Genomic DNA, 13,036 nt, shown 5'->3' with positions numbered 1-13,036 from the left:
CTCTTTTTAGACAAGATGCAATCCTAGGGTGTAAAGTGGATCACTGTAATGCAAACCACTGACTTACACAGGTGGGGGTATACAGACTGCATGTTTCCTATTGCCTTGGTTGGTTAACAGTCTGACATTAACCATGTTACGGATGGATAAAGTACATAAGACATGGATTATGGGATGTCTTCAAGTTATAAACAAGTTGTTTTAGAAAAGGTCACTTATAACTTAGATCTTTGGAATCCAGGATGCATTTCTGCACATTAATTTACAGTGGTATAAATCAATGTTAAGCTGCCAGGACTGCCCACAGAAATCTACTCAACCCACAATGTGAGCAGCACGAGGTCTGGTAACCTGTGTTCTATGGGCGCCATTCTGCCACTGAGCTGCCACATGGCCCTGGGCAGCATCCAGCATAAGCTCTGGATGGAGAAGGACAGAGTTGGGCACAAATGCTGCCTCACCCACCTGCTGTGTAATCTCAGTGAAGTTATTCAAACCCCTTGAGTCTAAATTTCCACAGCAGTCAAATCATACTTGGGGATGAAACATATATATAAAGAGCACAAAGGGACCTACACAAAAATCACTACAAGGGTACTAAATTCTGCAAAAGCCAAATAATGTCAAAATGAGTGTGGAAGAAGGGAGCCCTTGAAAAAAAAAATACCTGCATTCTAACTACAAGGGAAGAAAGACGGAGCAGGGGCCATAATGAATAACGATCACTCCAGAGGATAGTACAGAAAGTACAATTTGCTTTAATAATTCAGTTTTTCATTTGGTTTCAAGACTTGTCAAGTATCAAGGAATTAATACACACATATATAATATACTAATTTTGTATATACAAATTATTTGCAAAAGCATGGAAAAGTGTCTCATGAATCATTTGATCTGTAATAAACAACTGGTACAGAACACTGAAGATGGTGAAAACCAGGTGGGGCAGAGTCAGGAGATCCTGAAAACTCCAGAATAGATTTATCTAGTAGCGATGCTGACTCACATGTCCATGTAGATCTACACAGGCGTATTTCAAGATAAATTATAAGAAAGAAAGTATTGGGTGATCCTCGAATCACTCATTTCAATGCAAAATTATTAAAATGGGGCCTTTTAAACTTAACTTTGCTTTGATGTTAACTTCAGAGAGAGAGAGAGAGAGAACCATCAACAAAGGGGGTAGGTAAAGAATTATTTACTACATACAATCATACAATGTTTATGAAACCACAGGGTGAAACAGTGCACCAAGAAAACAGAGACTATTTAAATACTCAGAAGGGTAAAGGGATGGGGGGGTTAAAAGCAATTTTTAGGATTTCTGATACATACTGTGGTAGCAGGCAGAAATCAGGGCAAATCTTCCTTTTGCTCTCCTCTGCACACTAGCAGAGGTTTGCGTAAGGTGGTATGGCTGCACCCTTGGCCTGACTCTTTATATTCCTCCCTAGAGATCTTGCTTGGAGGGCCCGTATACACACACTCCAGAGCAAACTGCCCTAGGTTGTCAGAAACCAGCTTTCAGGCAGGTCCAGTTGGTGATTCCACTTTATGGAATTCCACAGTTTAGTCAGAGGTAGTTGAAAAGATTTATAACTTTGGCTGCCTCTTTTCTAATAATAACGTTTTTGGAGTGTTTGTTTGCTTTTTGCTTTTAATAGCTTGACCATTTGGGGCTGCAACTGCATTACAGTAGCTAAACTGCACGTTTATCTTTTCTCTCTCTCTCTCATTTCCTAGTAACTAGTCACGGTGATCTACTATTTTAATGGTACCACTGACTATTGGCCTTGTCCTGCTATCCCTATGCTCCTAGGATCACTCTCCATTTTTGGATATGTTTTTCTTTTTCACTGCTAGAATACTTTTCACAAGAGGTCAAGGCAAGCATGACAATTAAATTTTGTATTTCTGAGTTGAAAAAAGTATGCTGTTCTTCCAGAAGTTTCATCTTGCATTCTCAGTTTAAGGGGTTCCCCTCACTCTACATCTTAGGAGCAAGACATGGTTAGCCATGAGCAGGTTGTTCGTGAACTACAGTCACCTTTACTGTTAGAATCAGTTTGGAAGCAAACTGAGAAGGCACTACAGCCTTTGAAATCACTATATAGAGGCATCCCTAGGCAAAAAAAAGAGAGAGAATCTTGACCTAAATTCACATCTTATATAAAAATTAACTCAAGATGGATCACCAACTTAAGTATGAAACATAATACTATAAAATATTTAGAAAAAATGAAAGAAAATCTTCAGGACCTAGGGCTAGGCAAAGAGTCGTTAGACTTGATACCAAAAGCACAATGCATAAAATGAAAAACTAATAAATTGAATCATTAAAATTAAAATTTAAAACTTTTGCTTTGCAAAAGACTGTTTTAGCAAGTTGAAAAGAAAAGCTACACACTGAAAGAAAATACTGGCAAACCACATACCAAAGGACTAGTATCTAGAATGTATAAAGAACTCGCAACACTGAACAGTAAGAAAACAATCCAGTTAGAACACAGACAAAACACATGAAAAGACATTGTGCTGAAGAAGATGGACAGATGGCTAATAAGCACATGAAAAGATGTTGAACCTCATTAGTCATTAAAGCAATGCAAATTAAAACTACAATGAGATATCACCATACACCTCTCAGTATGGTTAAAATAAAAAAGAGTGACAATACCAAATGCTGATGAGGATGCCAAGAAACTGGATCATTTATACATTGCAGATGGGAAGGAGTAGAAAATGGTACAGCCACTCTGGAAAAGAGTCCAGCAGTTTCTTATAAAATTAAACATGTACTTATCATTCGACTCAGCCATTCCATTGAGCCTTTATCCCAGATAAATTAAAACTGACACTCACAAAAAAATCTTTACACAAATGATCCTAGCTTTATTTGTAACAGTCCCAAACTAGAAACAACCCAAATGTCCTTCAATGGGTGAAGGGTTAAAAAACTGTGATACATCCATAACATGGAATACTACTCAGCAATAAAAAGGAACAAACTGTTGATACATACAACATCTTGGGCAGATCTCAAGTGCTATGATCTGAATGTTTGTGTACCCCCAAAATTCATATGCTGAAACCTAATGCCCAATGTGACGGTATTAGGAGATGGATGTCTTTGGGAGGTGATTAGGTTATGAGGGGCAGAACTCTCATGAATGGAATTAGTGCACTTATAAAAGAGGCCTGAGAAAGCTCCTTGCCGCTTTCACCACGTGAAGTTACAGTGAGAAGGTGGCCTTTGATGAACCAGGAAGGGGGCTCTCACCAGACATAAAGCCTGACCATGATGGCTCCCTGGCCTTGGACTTCCAGCCCCTAGAACTGCAAGAAATAATTTCTGTTGTTTGTAAGCCACTCAGTCTGTGGTATTTTGTTACAGCAGTCCGAATAGACTAAGATATCAAGGGAATTGAACGAAGTGAAAAAAAATCTCAGAACATTAGATACTCTATGATTCCATTCATGTAATATTTTTGAAATGACAAATTATAGAGATGGAAAACAGATTAGTGGTTGTCAGGAGTGATGGGCAGAAGGAAGAAGGTGAATATGGCTACAAAAGGGTAGCACATGGGATATTTTTGATGGAATTGTTCTGTATCTTGATTGTGATGGTGGCCACACAAATCTACACGTAATAAAACTGAACAGAACTAAATACACACACACACACACACACACACACCCATACATAAATGAGTGCTTCAGTGCTTGTAAACCCTGGTGAAATCTGAATAAGGTTAATGGACTGTATCAATGTCAATTTCCTTGTGATATTTATTATACAATAGTTATGTAAGGTGGGAAACTAGATGAAAGGTATAAGATATCTCTGTATTATTTCTTACAACTACATGTGAATCTACAATTATCTCAGAATAAACATTTAGTTCTTGTTTATTCTAAGTGTCCTATCTTTCAATGGTTCACCCATTAGATGCCTGATTTCTTCCTTCCCCAAACAATCTTGCACTCTCTGGGGTCCTAATAGGAAAAAATAATTCACTAAAATTAATAGTATAACTCTTGTTTTCCAAAAATTCTTATTCATGGTTTACTATTACTAAGTGAAACATGTCCTTTGGATACAACCCTATATTTGAATACTGACTCTTAACACTACATGAAACGGACAAAATACTTACTTTCTGAGTTATCTCATTAATAAAACAGGGAGAAAACCTATTTCACAAGTTTATTGTGAAGATAAATGAAATAATAAGTAAAGTACTTGGCACACAGTAGTTCCTTAACAATCTAAAACCTAGCTTAATTTCTGAATAAAAACATCAAAGAAAAACTTTGTTTTTCAGTTTCCAAGACTTACATTTGGGAAACAGGAAGTGCATCTTTAACAAGAATATTGGGGCTGGGGATGTGGTGAGGTTGAATTAGTTCTTAAGAAGTATTTCAATTTAGGAGACCATAATGATCATTTTAAGCCTATGTTCTCACACTGAGTTTGAAAACATTCCAGTCATCAAAATGATTTATAAATGTTTTAATGTACCATTCATGTTATTATGATTAGTGAGTGGCTGCCATACAGATGTTTAAATCTGTAAATAGTAACCAATAATATAGTAGATTACTCCTATTCAGATACTAACACATGTACATATGTTGGACGAGTTCACGCTTTAAAAATGACAGGTACTACAATGATACAATTTCATCCATTCCATTTACCTACAAAAATACTTTTTAGTAATAGACACCCCACAAAGTAATAAGCTTTAAATATGTCAAAGATTTTTAGTTATAACTCAACTAATTAAGCTACAGAGCAGCAGGAACTAAGTACTTAGGATTTAAAATTCAATGTAGGTTGTTAAACACAGGATTCTGAGCAATCTGCAGTGCAATGCATATAGAATGTTAGATTCCCTGAGCAGTACTGGCCTGAGAGAACTGTCAAGGACAGAAAGAGAAGAACCAATCAAATGTTACTTCTCTAGTGTAAATAAGAAAAAGGGGATGAAACAAAGTGCATTTAACTTCTACTGGTTACCTGCCCAGTTTATGAACAGTCACAAATCACAAAATGCCAAGTAATACTTTAAGAACAAAGTCCCCTCAAACATTTTTTAAGTTCTGATATAAATTTGCAAACTGAATGCTTACCGAGCAAAATAACTTTGTTTCCGTTCCTTCTTCTCTTCCTTGGTATCCATAATATGCAATCAAAAGTGCAAAGTATTTGAAAAATTCCTTTTTAATCAATGAGTCATCACCCTGTAAAAAAATAACAAAGTGACTGTAAATTAAGAAGTTTATAACGGCAATATGAAGAATGAAGCAGGGTGGAGCTACATGGCCCCAACAAATGGAAGCTAAACTTTAACCGGTAAGCATAGTCACATGAGTCATATATGAAATACAAATGCCCCCGTGGGAAGGGGAGGGGGGCAGGAAACTACAGTTAGAATGGAAGAGTTAAACTATAAAATAAAAAGTGGCTGGAAAAATAAACTGAAGTATTTTCCTCATAATTAACAATTATTTCAAAACGTGCTAAAACAAAAACCACTGACTTTAGAAGGCTTTAGGCTAGCTATGCAGAAGCTAATTTTTTTAAATTTCTGAATTTATAATCACTCTTTTGAAGCCATTAATGACAAATATATCTCATACATAATGAGGAAAAATGGATCACTTAGGTGTCTTACAAGAATGTTCTTTCTTTAAAAACAAATCAGTGCTCTATTTTACTTCGGAAACATGCCAGCGAGTACGTCCCACTTAAGCAAATGTGGAAATGAAAGTTCAAAGCCTCAGGAAGCTATTCTTCAGAATGGCTTTATATGCTTGTCTCTGCCACTCCTTCCTTCCCACCCCTGCAACCCTCACCTAAGTTTCCCGGAAGCAACCCAATTTAAACCTGTAATAAGAGGTTGTCTCCAGATCAATCTTCCTTAAATATCACTTTCATCATGCCATGCCCCTGCTCAAAATTTCCCAATATCTACTTACTGCCTGGTTCACTAATCTAAACTGTCTGCACAGCATTAACCTTTCCTAAAATCTGTCTTTTCACCCTGAATGAGTCTCAAAGTAAAAGCAAAGAATTTTCATTAATCAAAATTATTTCTCCATCTCAACTCCGTAAACAATTTAATTCACAATATATATTACAGGGAAGGTACCGTGATAAGTATCAGAGACCAAAGATAAATAAAACATGATATTTGGCCTAATGAAATTTATTGTCTTGCAAGGGAGACACTTAGGATTTCAGGTCAATGGGATACAAATCACTATGAAGAAGGCACAGGGCCTAGAGGAAGAACACTTAGCCTTACGCAGGGCCCACCCCACCGCAATCCCCACATACACCAAGATCTCAAGGATGAGTATGGGTTCCTGGTTAAACGGTACAGGAAGCAAGTCCAGCTTGAACAAAAGCAAGGAGACACAATATTTCTCTGTTGCTCCAGGATCAAATGTGAAGCAGGGCAACAGTGGGAGATGAGGATGAAGACATAGGCAAGATTAGGGTCATGAAGACCTTTCATGTCATGCTGAAGAGTTTGAACTTGATCCTAGCTATGCATTATGTGCTGCCACCCCCTTCCCTGCACCTATGTCAGCACCTATGTCACTAAGTGATCATGCTGGCCCAAGGGCACCACTCCCGGCAGACATCACCAAAGGGGAGGAGGGAGTGTAACACATACAGATCACAGAGGATGGACTTGAGAGGATCGAGAACGGGGAAAACGGACGCACTAGAAGGGTATTACAGTAAAACTAGTAGAGAGAGGAGGGCCCACACTTCGGCCAGCAGTAATTGACACAGAAGGAGAGGGCACAAGTTCAAAAAATATTTAGGAGGCAAATGAGTTCAGATTTGGTGACTCATTCCATGTAGACAACATGGGACAGAAAGGAATGATAACTGCTTTCCAAGTTTCTGCTTCAGGGACTGGGTAGACTGTGAAACCAAAGATATGATACAATCTACAGGAAGTGGCATGCATTTGGGGCGGGGGGCAGAAACAGATGAAAGATCAGTTTTGGACACGCTGCCTTTGAGTGCTCATGGGATAGTCAACTGGAAACATTCACCATGCTTGATTTCATGTAAAGCACAGGAGTGCAGTGAGGGCTAGAGAAAAAGATTTAGAAATTATCAACATATGGCTGTAGTTAAGGAAAAAAAAAAAAAAACAGTACGATAACACCCTGCAGGTATGACAACTATGCACAGGGTCCTGTATGGAAACAATGGATGACACAGTTTCAACTCTTACTGCTTGATCTCCATGGCTTTGACATGGTGGTGCCCTCAAGGGATTTACCAACCAGTAGGGAAATTAAGATGAGTGTCGGGTCAATGGGATACAATTGGTTAAACTAACTCCACAATAAAATGTGGAGTTAGTAACCTGGAGCTGTCCGAAAAATAACACTAAGAAACCAGAAGACACAAAGTTCAATTCTGATTGAGGTGACAAAGTAAACCTTCTAGGGTGGTGAGGATTTCAATAAGTAAAGAGGAAAAAGAGACAGCATTCCAGAAAGCGGGAATACCTGAGCCTAAGTATGCGCATGAAAAGGGCAAGATGGGCAGAGTAGCTACCGGGCAGAGAAAGAAAACCAACCACGATGCCTACCTTCTGTTAAGTCACTATTTCAACGTATTATCCCCATGTTCTCTCTTTTAATCCTTACATCCACAATATGAGTTAGGTATCCTTACTTCCATTAAACTGAGGCTGAGAGATACTAATTTCCCTAGTTCAACATGACCAGCCTTGGTGGAGCAGAGATTTAAATCCAGTTTGGTGTACATTTCAATGTCTTTCAATAACCTTTGGAGCCAGAAAGCATTTGGAGATGAGTTAGAAAGAGTGGTCTGGAATCAGCAGCCTCCAACGCCTCGGCGTAGACTCTACAGGTTAGGACAAATGTACCTGGCCACGAGTAGGATGGGGGTCACTGAGACCTCCAACAGGACTGCCTCAGTGGAGCAGTGGGGATGGAAGCCACGCCTCAATGAATGAGGGAAGTACTCATTCAAGAACTGTGGTAACAAAGATAAACAGTGGCCGAGTGTCCAACTCTCCTAACCTCCATTTCACATGTGGCCTGAACCCACTGGGCTCCTCCCCAACTCTATACCTTAATCCTTACTCTTTTCCCAAGCTTGAGGTAACCTTGCTACACTCCTTCTGACCAGATCCAGCACAAGGGCCCAATTCTGCTCCCCCGACCACTCGTGTGACCTTCTCTCTTGGCCGTGTAAGCGTACTTCACGTGTCACTTATCACTTACTGTGAGGCACTTAATCGTACGCTGTGTGACAACGCCACTTCACTTACCCTCCTCAGCCCCAAACAAACCAAAGTTCCTCCAAGTCAAAAACCATCATGTTTCATACTTTCCTTATACTTCCCTAAATACCTAACACAGAACTAGGCAGAAAAGCCACATAAAAGCTAAGCAAGGAATTAATCCAGTCCTGGGGATAAGATCAATTATATGGCAAACTGATATCAATCCAAGGATTCCTCCCAAATTAACAATTATTTGGAAATGGAGAATGTAGGTTCAAGCCAGCCTCTCTGGAACTCCAGATAGAATTAGAACCCTGGCTTTCTGCCCTGCCCTGGGCCAGGTGGTTTATTTTAAAGTTCCTCTCCTGCATGCCACCATATGTGATGATCTCTGTTTATTAGATCTCCCCTCATGAATAAAAATGAAGCCATAACAATCTAATTGGAAAATTTTTATATTGCAAGCTGAGCCAGAAACTAATATGTGGTCCCAGTGGAAAAATATTGACAAAAATAAGTACAAGAGGAAAAGATTAAATGATCCGAGAACTGACATCTGGTGCTGCTGTGTCTGTTTAGAACTGGCAGAGCTCTTTTTCCATTTTCTATTTGATAAATAAAAAAATATCCAAATCTTTGGCTTCTTTTAAATTTCTGGGAATTTATACATTTCTTAAACAAGACAGATGCAGTTCTTTCAGGTCTAGGCACACCAACAGATTAACCAGAAAGAGATCAGCAAAGGATGCTATAAAAATGATTTGCACAGCACACCACCCAGCAGCCTTCATGCTTCAGTGAAGAACCAGAGCTCCTTTAAATCAGTCTCTAATGGGAACTACATTTTCCATTATAAGTGGTTATAATGAGCTTCTTAAAAGCCCTTTTTTCATTTAATGCTGACTTTCTCCTCACATCAATAAACGCTAGACTCGTCCAAACACTGAATTACAAGAGTCTCCTGCATTTACAGTGTGTTACATTTTTACATTTACGGTGTATTACATTTACGGTGTATTACATAATTACAAGAGTCTCCTGCATTTATGGTGTATGAGGGAACACAAGATGTATCTTCTATTTAAATATTATTTTGTAATCTTAAATCAGAATGGTCAATTTAAACCTACATTCAGTTCATTATTCAAAAAAACAAAAAGAAACCGGCACATACAAAATCCTTACCTCATAAGAGCTGTGTTGAAGACAAAGTATTTTCTGTGTCACCAGCAAATGTTTGATGCTCCCCATGACACCACTTAGAAGGGATTTAAGGACAGAGCTACCAGACTCCCTAACTACATCAAACCAGTGTGGACCCACAGCCCAGTGAGGCTTTTTGGCTTCACATCTACACTGCAGCTCCTTGTTCATTCAGGTATAACCAGCGAGGACTAGAAAAACACCAGAGCACCCATGATGTCCATCAACTGTTTTCCCAACAACAGGTTTCCTATTATACAAATGAAATAATGACAACAGCATGCTTTAAGGCTTGGTCACACTAAATTTGGCCACATAAGGAACAGACCAAAATGTACCACTCTATGCAGACATTTCCTCCTAGAAAATACTTAGACTTATACTGAAATATGACAGGTGTTCAGTCTTTCTCAAAGCCATACTGTCATCTAAACACGTAAAGGGTATTCAAATATCAGTGTTAACCAAGGTCAGAAATTTGAATACTCTTTTTAACAAGAAACCTGGGAAGAAAGACACAGAAATAGAACAAAAGTCTGCCACAAACATGTAGGGGGAGCATCTAGGAGATTAACGCCCCCAGATAAACAAATGTGTGTCACAGAAGCAAAGCAACAGAAAACAGAACTTAATGGCAACAAAGAACTAAAAAGTTATGCCTGAATCAAGGTGATGATCAAGGACAGGCCAGCGGTCCATCACCTGAATGGGACAAAGGCAATGGATGGCAAAATGACTGGAGACCTGATCAACTCTTACTCCATTATTCTTTGCCTAGGGAAATGAAATTAGACCTGAGAAGAATTAAACAAATGTGGGTTTCAGTGCTCTTTTACCTAAGATGAGTACAGAGGTTTCATCAAATCTCCTAGATACTCTAAATGAAGAATCAACTCTGGGCTAGACAGATCACTTTATAAGTTCTCTCTAGGAAGAGAACGTGCAAATGAGATTTCTAAAACATCACTGGCAGGGTCAGGAGTTGTTGAATATGTGGAAAATGCCAAAAGCCTGACAAGAGGCAAATACTTTTTAATTTTCAACAAAATAGAGAAGGTAGTGTGCAAATTACACAGTGGAGAACATCACATAGATCCGTAGCAAAATTTTAGACGTGATCATTAAAGGCAGCTTAGCAAGGGCTCAGAAGAGGAGGCAGTGAACCCTGAGATCCAGAATGTTAACAGAAAACCAACCATTCAGCGGAACAACAACAACAAACAAGCAGATCCCTTTTTGAAGCATCTACCATGGACCAAGGACTCTGCTGGAGATACAAAGATGAAGACAGCACTCATAGGCCAGGAAGCTCAGGTGGAAGAGGCAACGGACACCCATCAGCTGGTAAGACGAGTGGTCCGATATTGGTGGGTACAAGGAACCACACAGCACAGAGTGGAAGCAACTACTCTGCCAGGAAGGGAAGGAGGGTCAGGGAAGCTCCACAGATGATGCCAGAGCTGGACAATGAGGGAGGAACAGGAGTTTGATCCTGAATGCAGAAGAGGTTGGTCTCACTAGGCAGAATGAGGATGGTACGAGCCATCGGGAGGGAATACACGGTACACAGGGAGGCCTGCGTGGTCTGGTGTGGCTCTCGTATAGGGCTGGTAGAGGGGAGGAAGTTCAGAGAATGGTGGCCTAGCCAAATTATACTGACCTAATTTCCCTCTTGGACATAGTTACTGTTCCAGTGCATCAAGGAAATTAGGTAACCACTGTGTAACTGTACTTAAAAGGCATTGGGTAAGTTTCTCTTGATCTGCTTATGAATAAGACTGAGAAATGTGGCCAAGACATGGATGGATGCTTCTATGATTAGACTCATTACAGAAAGCACTGAACCACTGTACCAAGAGGTATGTGCTGACCAACTGACTGGCCTCAACCCGGAGCTGGGAGCTGACCTCCAACTTCAACCTGGAGGGAAGATGTTAACAGCTTAATGCAGTGCTCGTCCTTAAGGCTTGTCCTCACCAGTAAATTCATCACTGACATGAATGAAAACAGGGGCCTCGGGGCATCCTTGGTGGCGCAGTGGTTGAGAATCTGCCTGCCAATGCAGGGGACACGGGTTCGAGCCCTGGTCTGGGAGGATCCCACATGCCGCGGAGCAACTGGGCCCGTGAGCCACAACTACTGAGCCCGCGCGTCTGGAGCCTGTACTCCGCAACGGGAGTGGCCGCAACACTGAGAGGCCTGCACACCGCGATGAAGAGTGGTCCCTGCTCGCCGCAACTGGAGAAAGCCCTCACACAGAAACAAGACCCAACACAGCCAAAAATAAATAAATAAATTAAAAAAACAAAAACAGGGGCCTCATTAGACTTTTGGAGGGATAAATAACATCCTGGATAACAGCATTTCAATTCAGACAGACAACAGCTGTCTGTAGATTAATTTGGGGTTCTACATCTGGGAGAAGTGCTAAGGAATGAGAGAAAGGGAGAACCCAACATTAGCACAAGTGACTATGACCTGCAGTTTGAGGTGACAGTAAGATCCACACACCCAGTGGTGTGATGCCACTGCTTCCCAACCCCTCCCGCCCCACCTTGGCAAAAACAACAAAACAAAACAAAACAAAACAAAACCACTAATGCAATCAACCCAGAATAAAAAAGACTATGGTGGTCTGTCCCACCCTTTTTGAGGATTCGAATATATCAAGATTACTGCACTTAGCTCTGGGTCTCCCACTACCGTACAGGAGAAATATAAGGAAACTGGAACAAACAGAATGATTAACTAACACAAAATTAAACTTTAAGAATAGTAGTCAAAGGAGCTGGTCAGGGTTAGCATGGAAAGAGTTGGGAGGAAAGGACAGCTATTTCCAAATACCTCAAGGATCTTATCTGGCAGAGGATTTAGCCTTGTACCAATAGAACTTCAAGGGTGTGCCTAGGACTAGGCACCGGATATTAAGGGAGAGGCGTCTTGGCTCAACGTAAGGGCTTGATGCAAAGAGCTGTCTCCAGAGACAGCAGCTTCCTAATCGCCAAAGATGACTGAGCACAAGCTGGACAACCATTCTGTGAGGTCGCTGTAGACTGGAAGTTCTCAACCTTATCAAAAAATCAACACCCCTCACCTAAATAAATACAGTTGCCCCTTGAGCAACAAGGGTTTGGACCTCGTAGGTCCACCTATACTCCTATTTTTTCAGTAACTATCGTACAGTCCTACAGGATCCTCGGATATAGAGGAACTGCATATACAGGGGGCCCACTGTGAGTTATACACATTTTTTTACCTACATGGAGGATTGGTGCTCCAACCCCCCACATTTTTCAATGGTCAACTGTATATAAGTATTTTATAACATGTCCTTTATAATGCTGAGATGAAGATGATAGATAATATAACCCATTTAACACACTGAATTTTATGAAGTCGATGTAATGCCCCAAAGGAAAGTAATTGATAACAGGTAGTTCAGTATGTAAATTCTCAGGTTTCAAAAATCAATATAATGCCAAAAGAAAAGTAGCTTACAACAGGTAAGTTATAAGTTAATAATTTATAATAATAAAGTA

The 13,036-nt window shown here is 40.0% G+C and overlaps 1 protein-coding gene across 2 annotated transcripts in view; it reads right to left on the bottom strand.

Annotated features, from left to right (window-relative positions):
* Window positions 1-13,036, bottom strand: part of NCOA7 (nuclear receptor coactivator 7) — a 145,241-nt gene that overhangs the window by 114,419 nt on the left and 17,786 nt on the right. For both annotated transcript variants that reach the window (XM_060283816.2, XM_030853532.2), the window contains exon 2: window positions 5,140-5,250. In XM_060283816.2, coding sequence (XP_060139799.1) covers window positions 5,140-5,189 — 50 coding nt within the window. In that variant the 5' untranslated portion in view covers window positions 5,190-5,250. The remainder of the gene's footprint in view (window positions 1-5,139; window positions 5,251-13,036) is intronic.

Source organism: Globicephala melas, chromosome 14 (assembly GCF_963455315.2).
Source record: "Globicephala melas chromosome 14, mGloMel1.2, whole genome shotgun sequence".
NCBI lineage: Eukaryota > Metazoa > Chordata > Mammalia > Artiodactyla > Delphinidae > Globicephala > Globicephala melas.
Note: the sequence above shows the minus strand (reverse complement) of the source record. Positions and strands in the feature narration are given on the sequence as shown.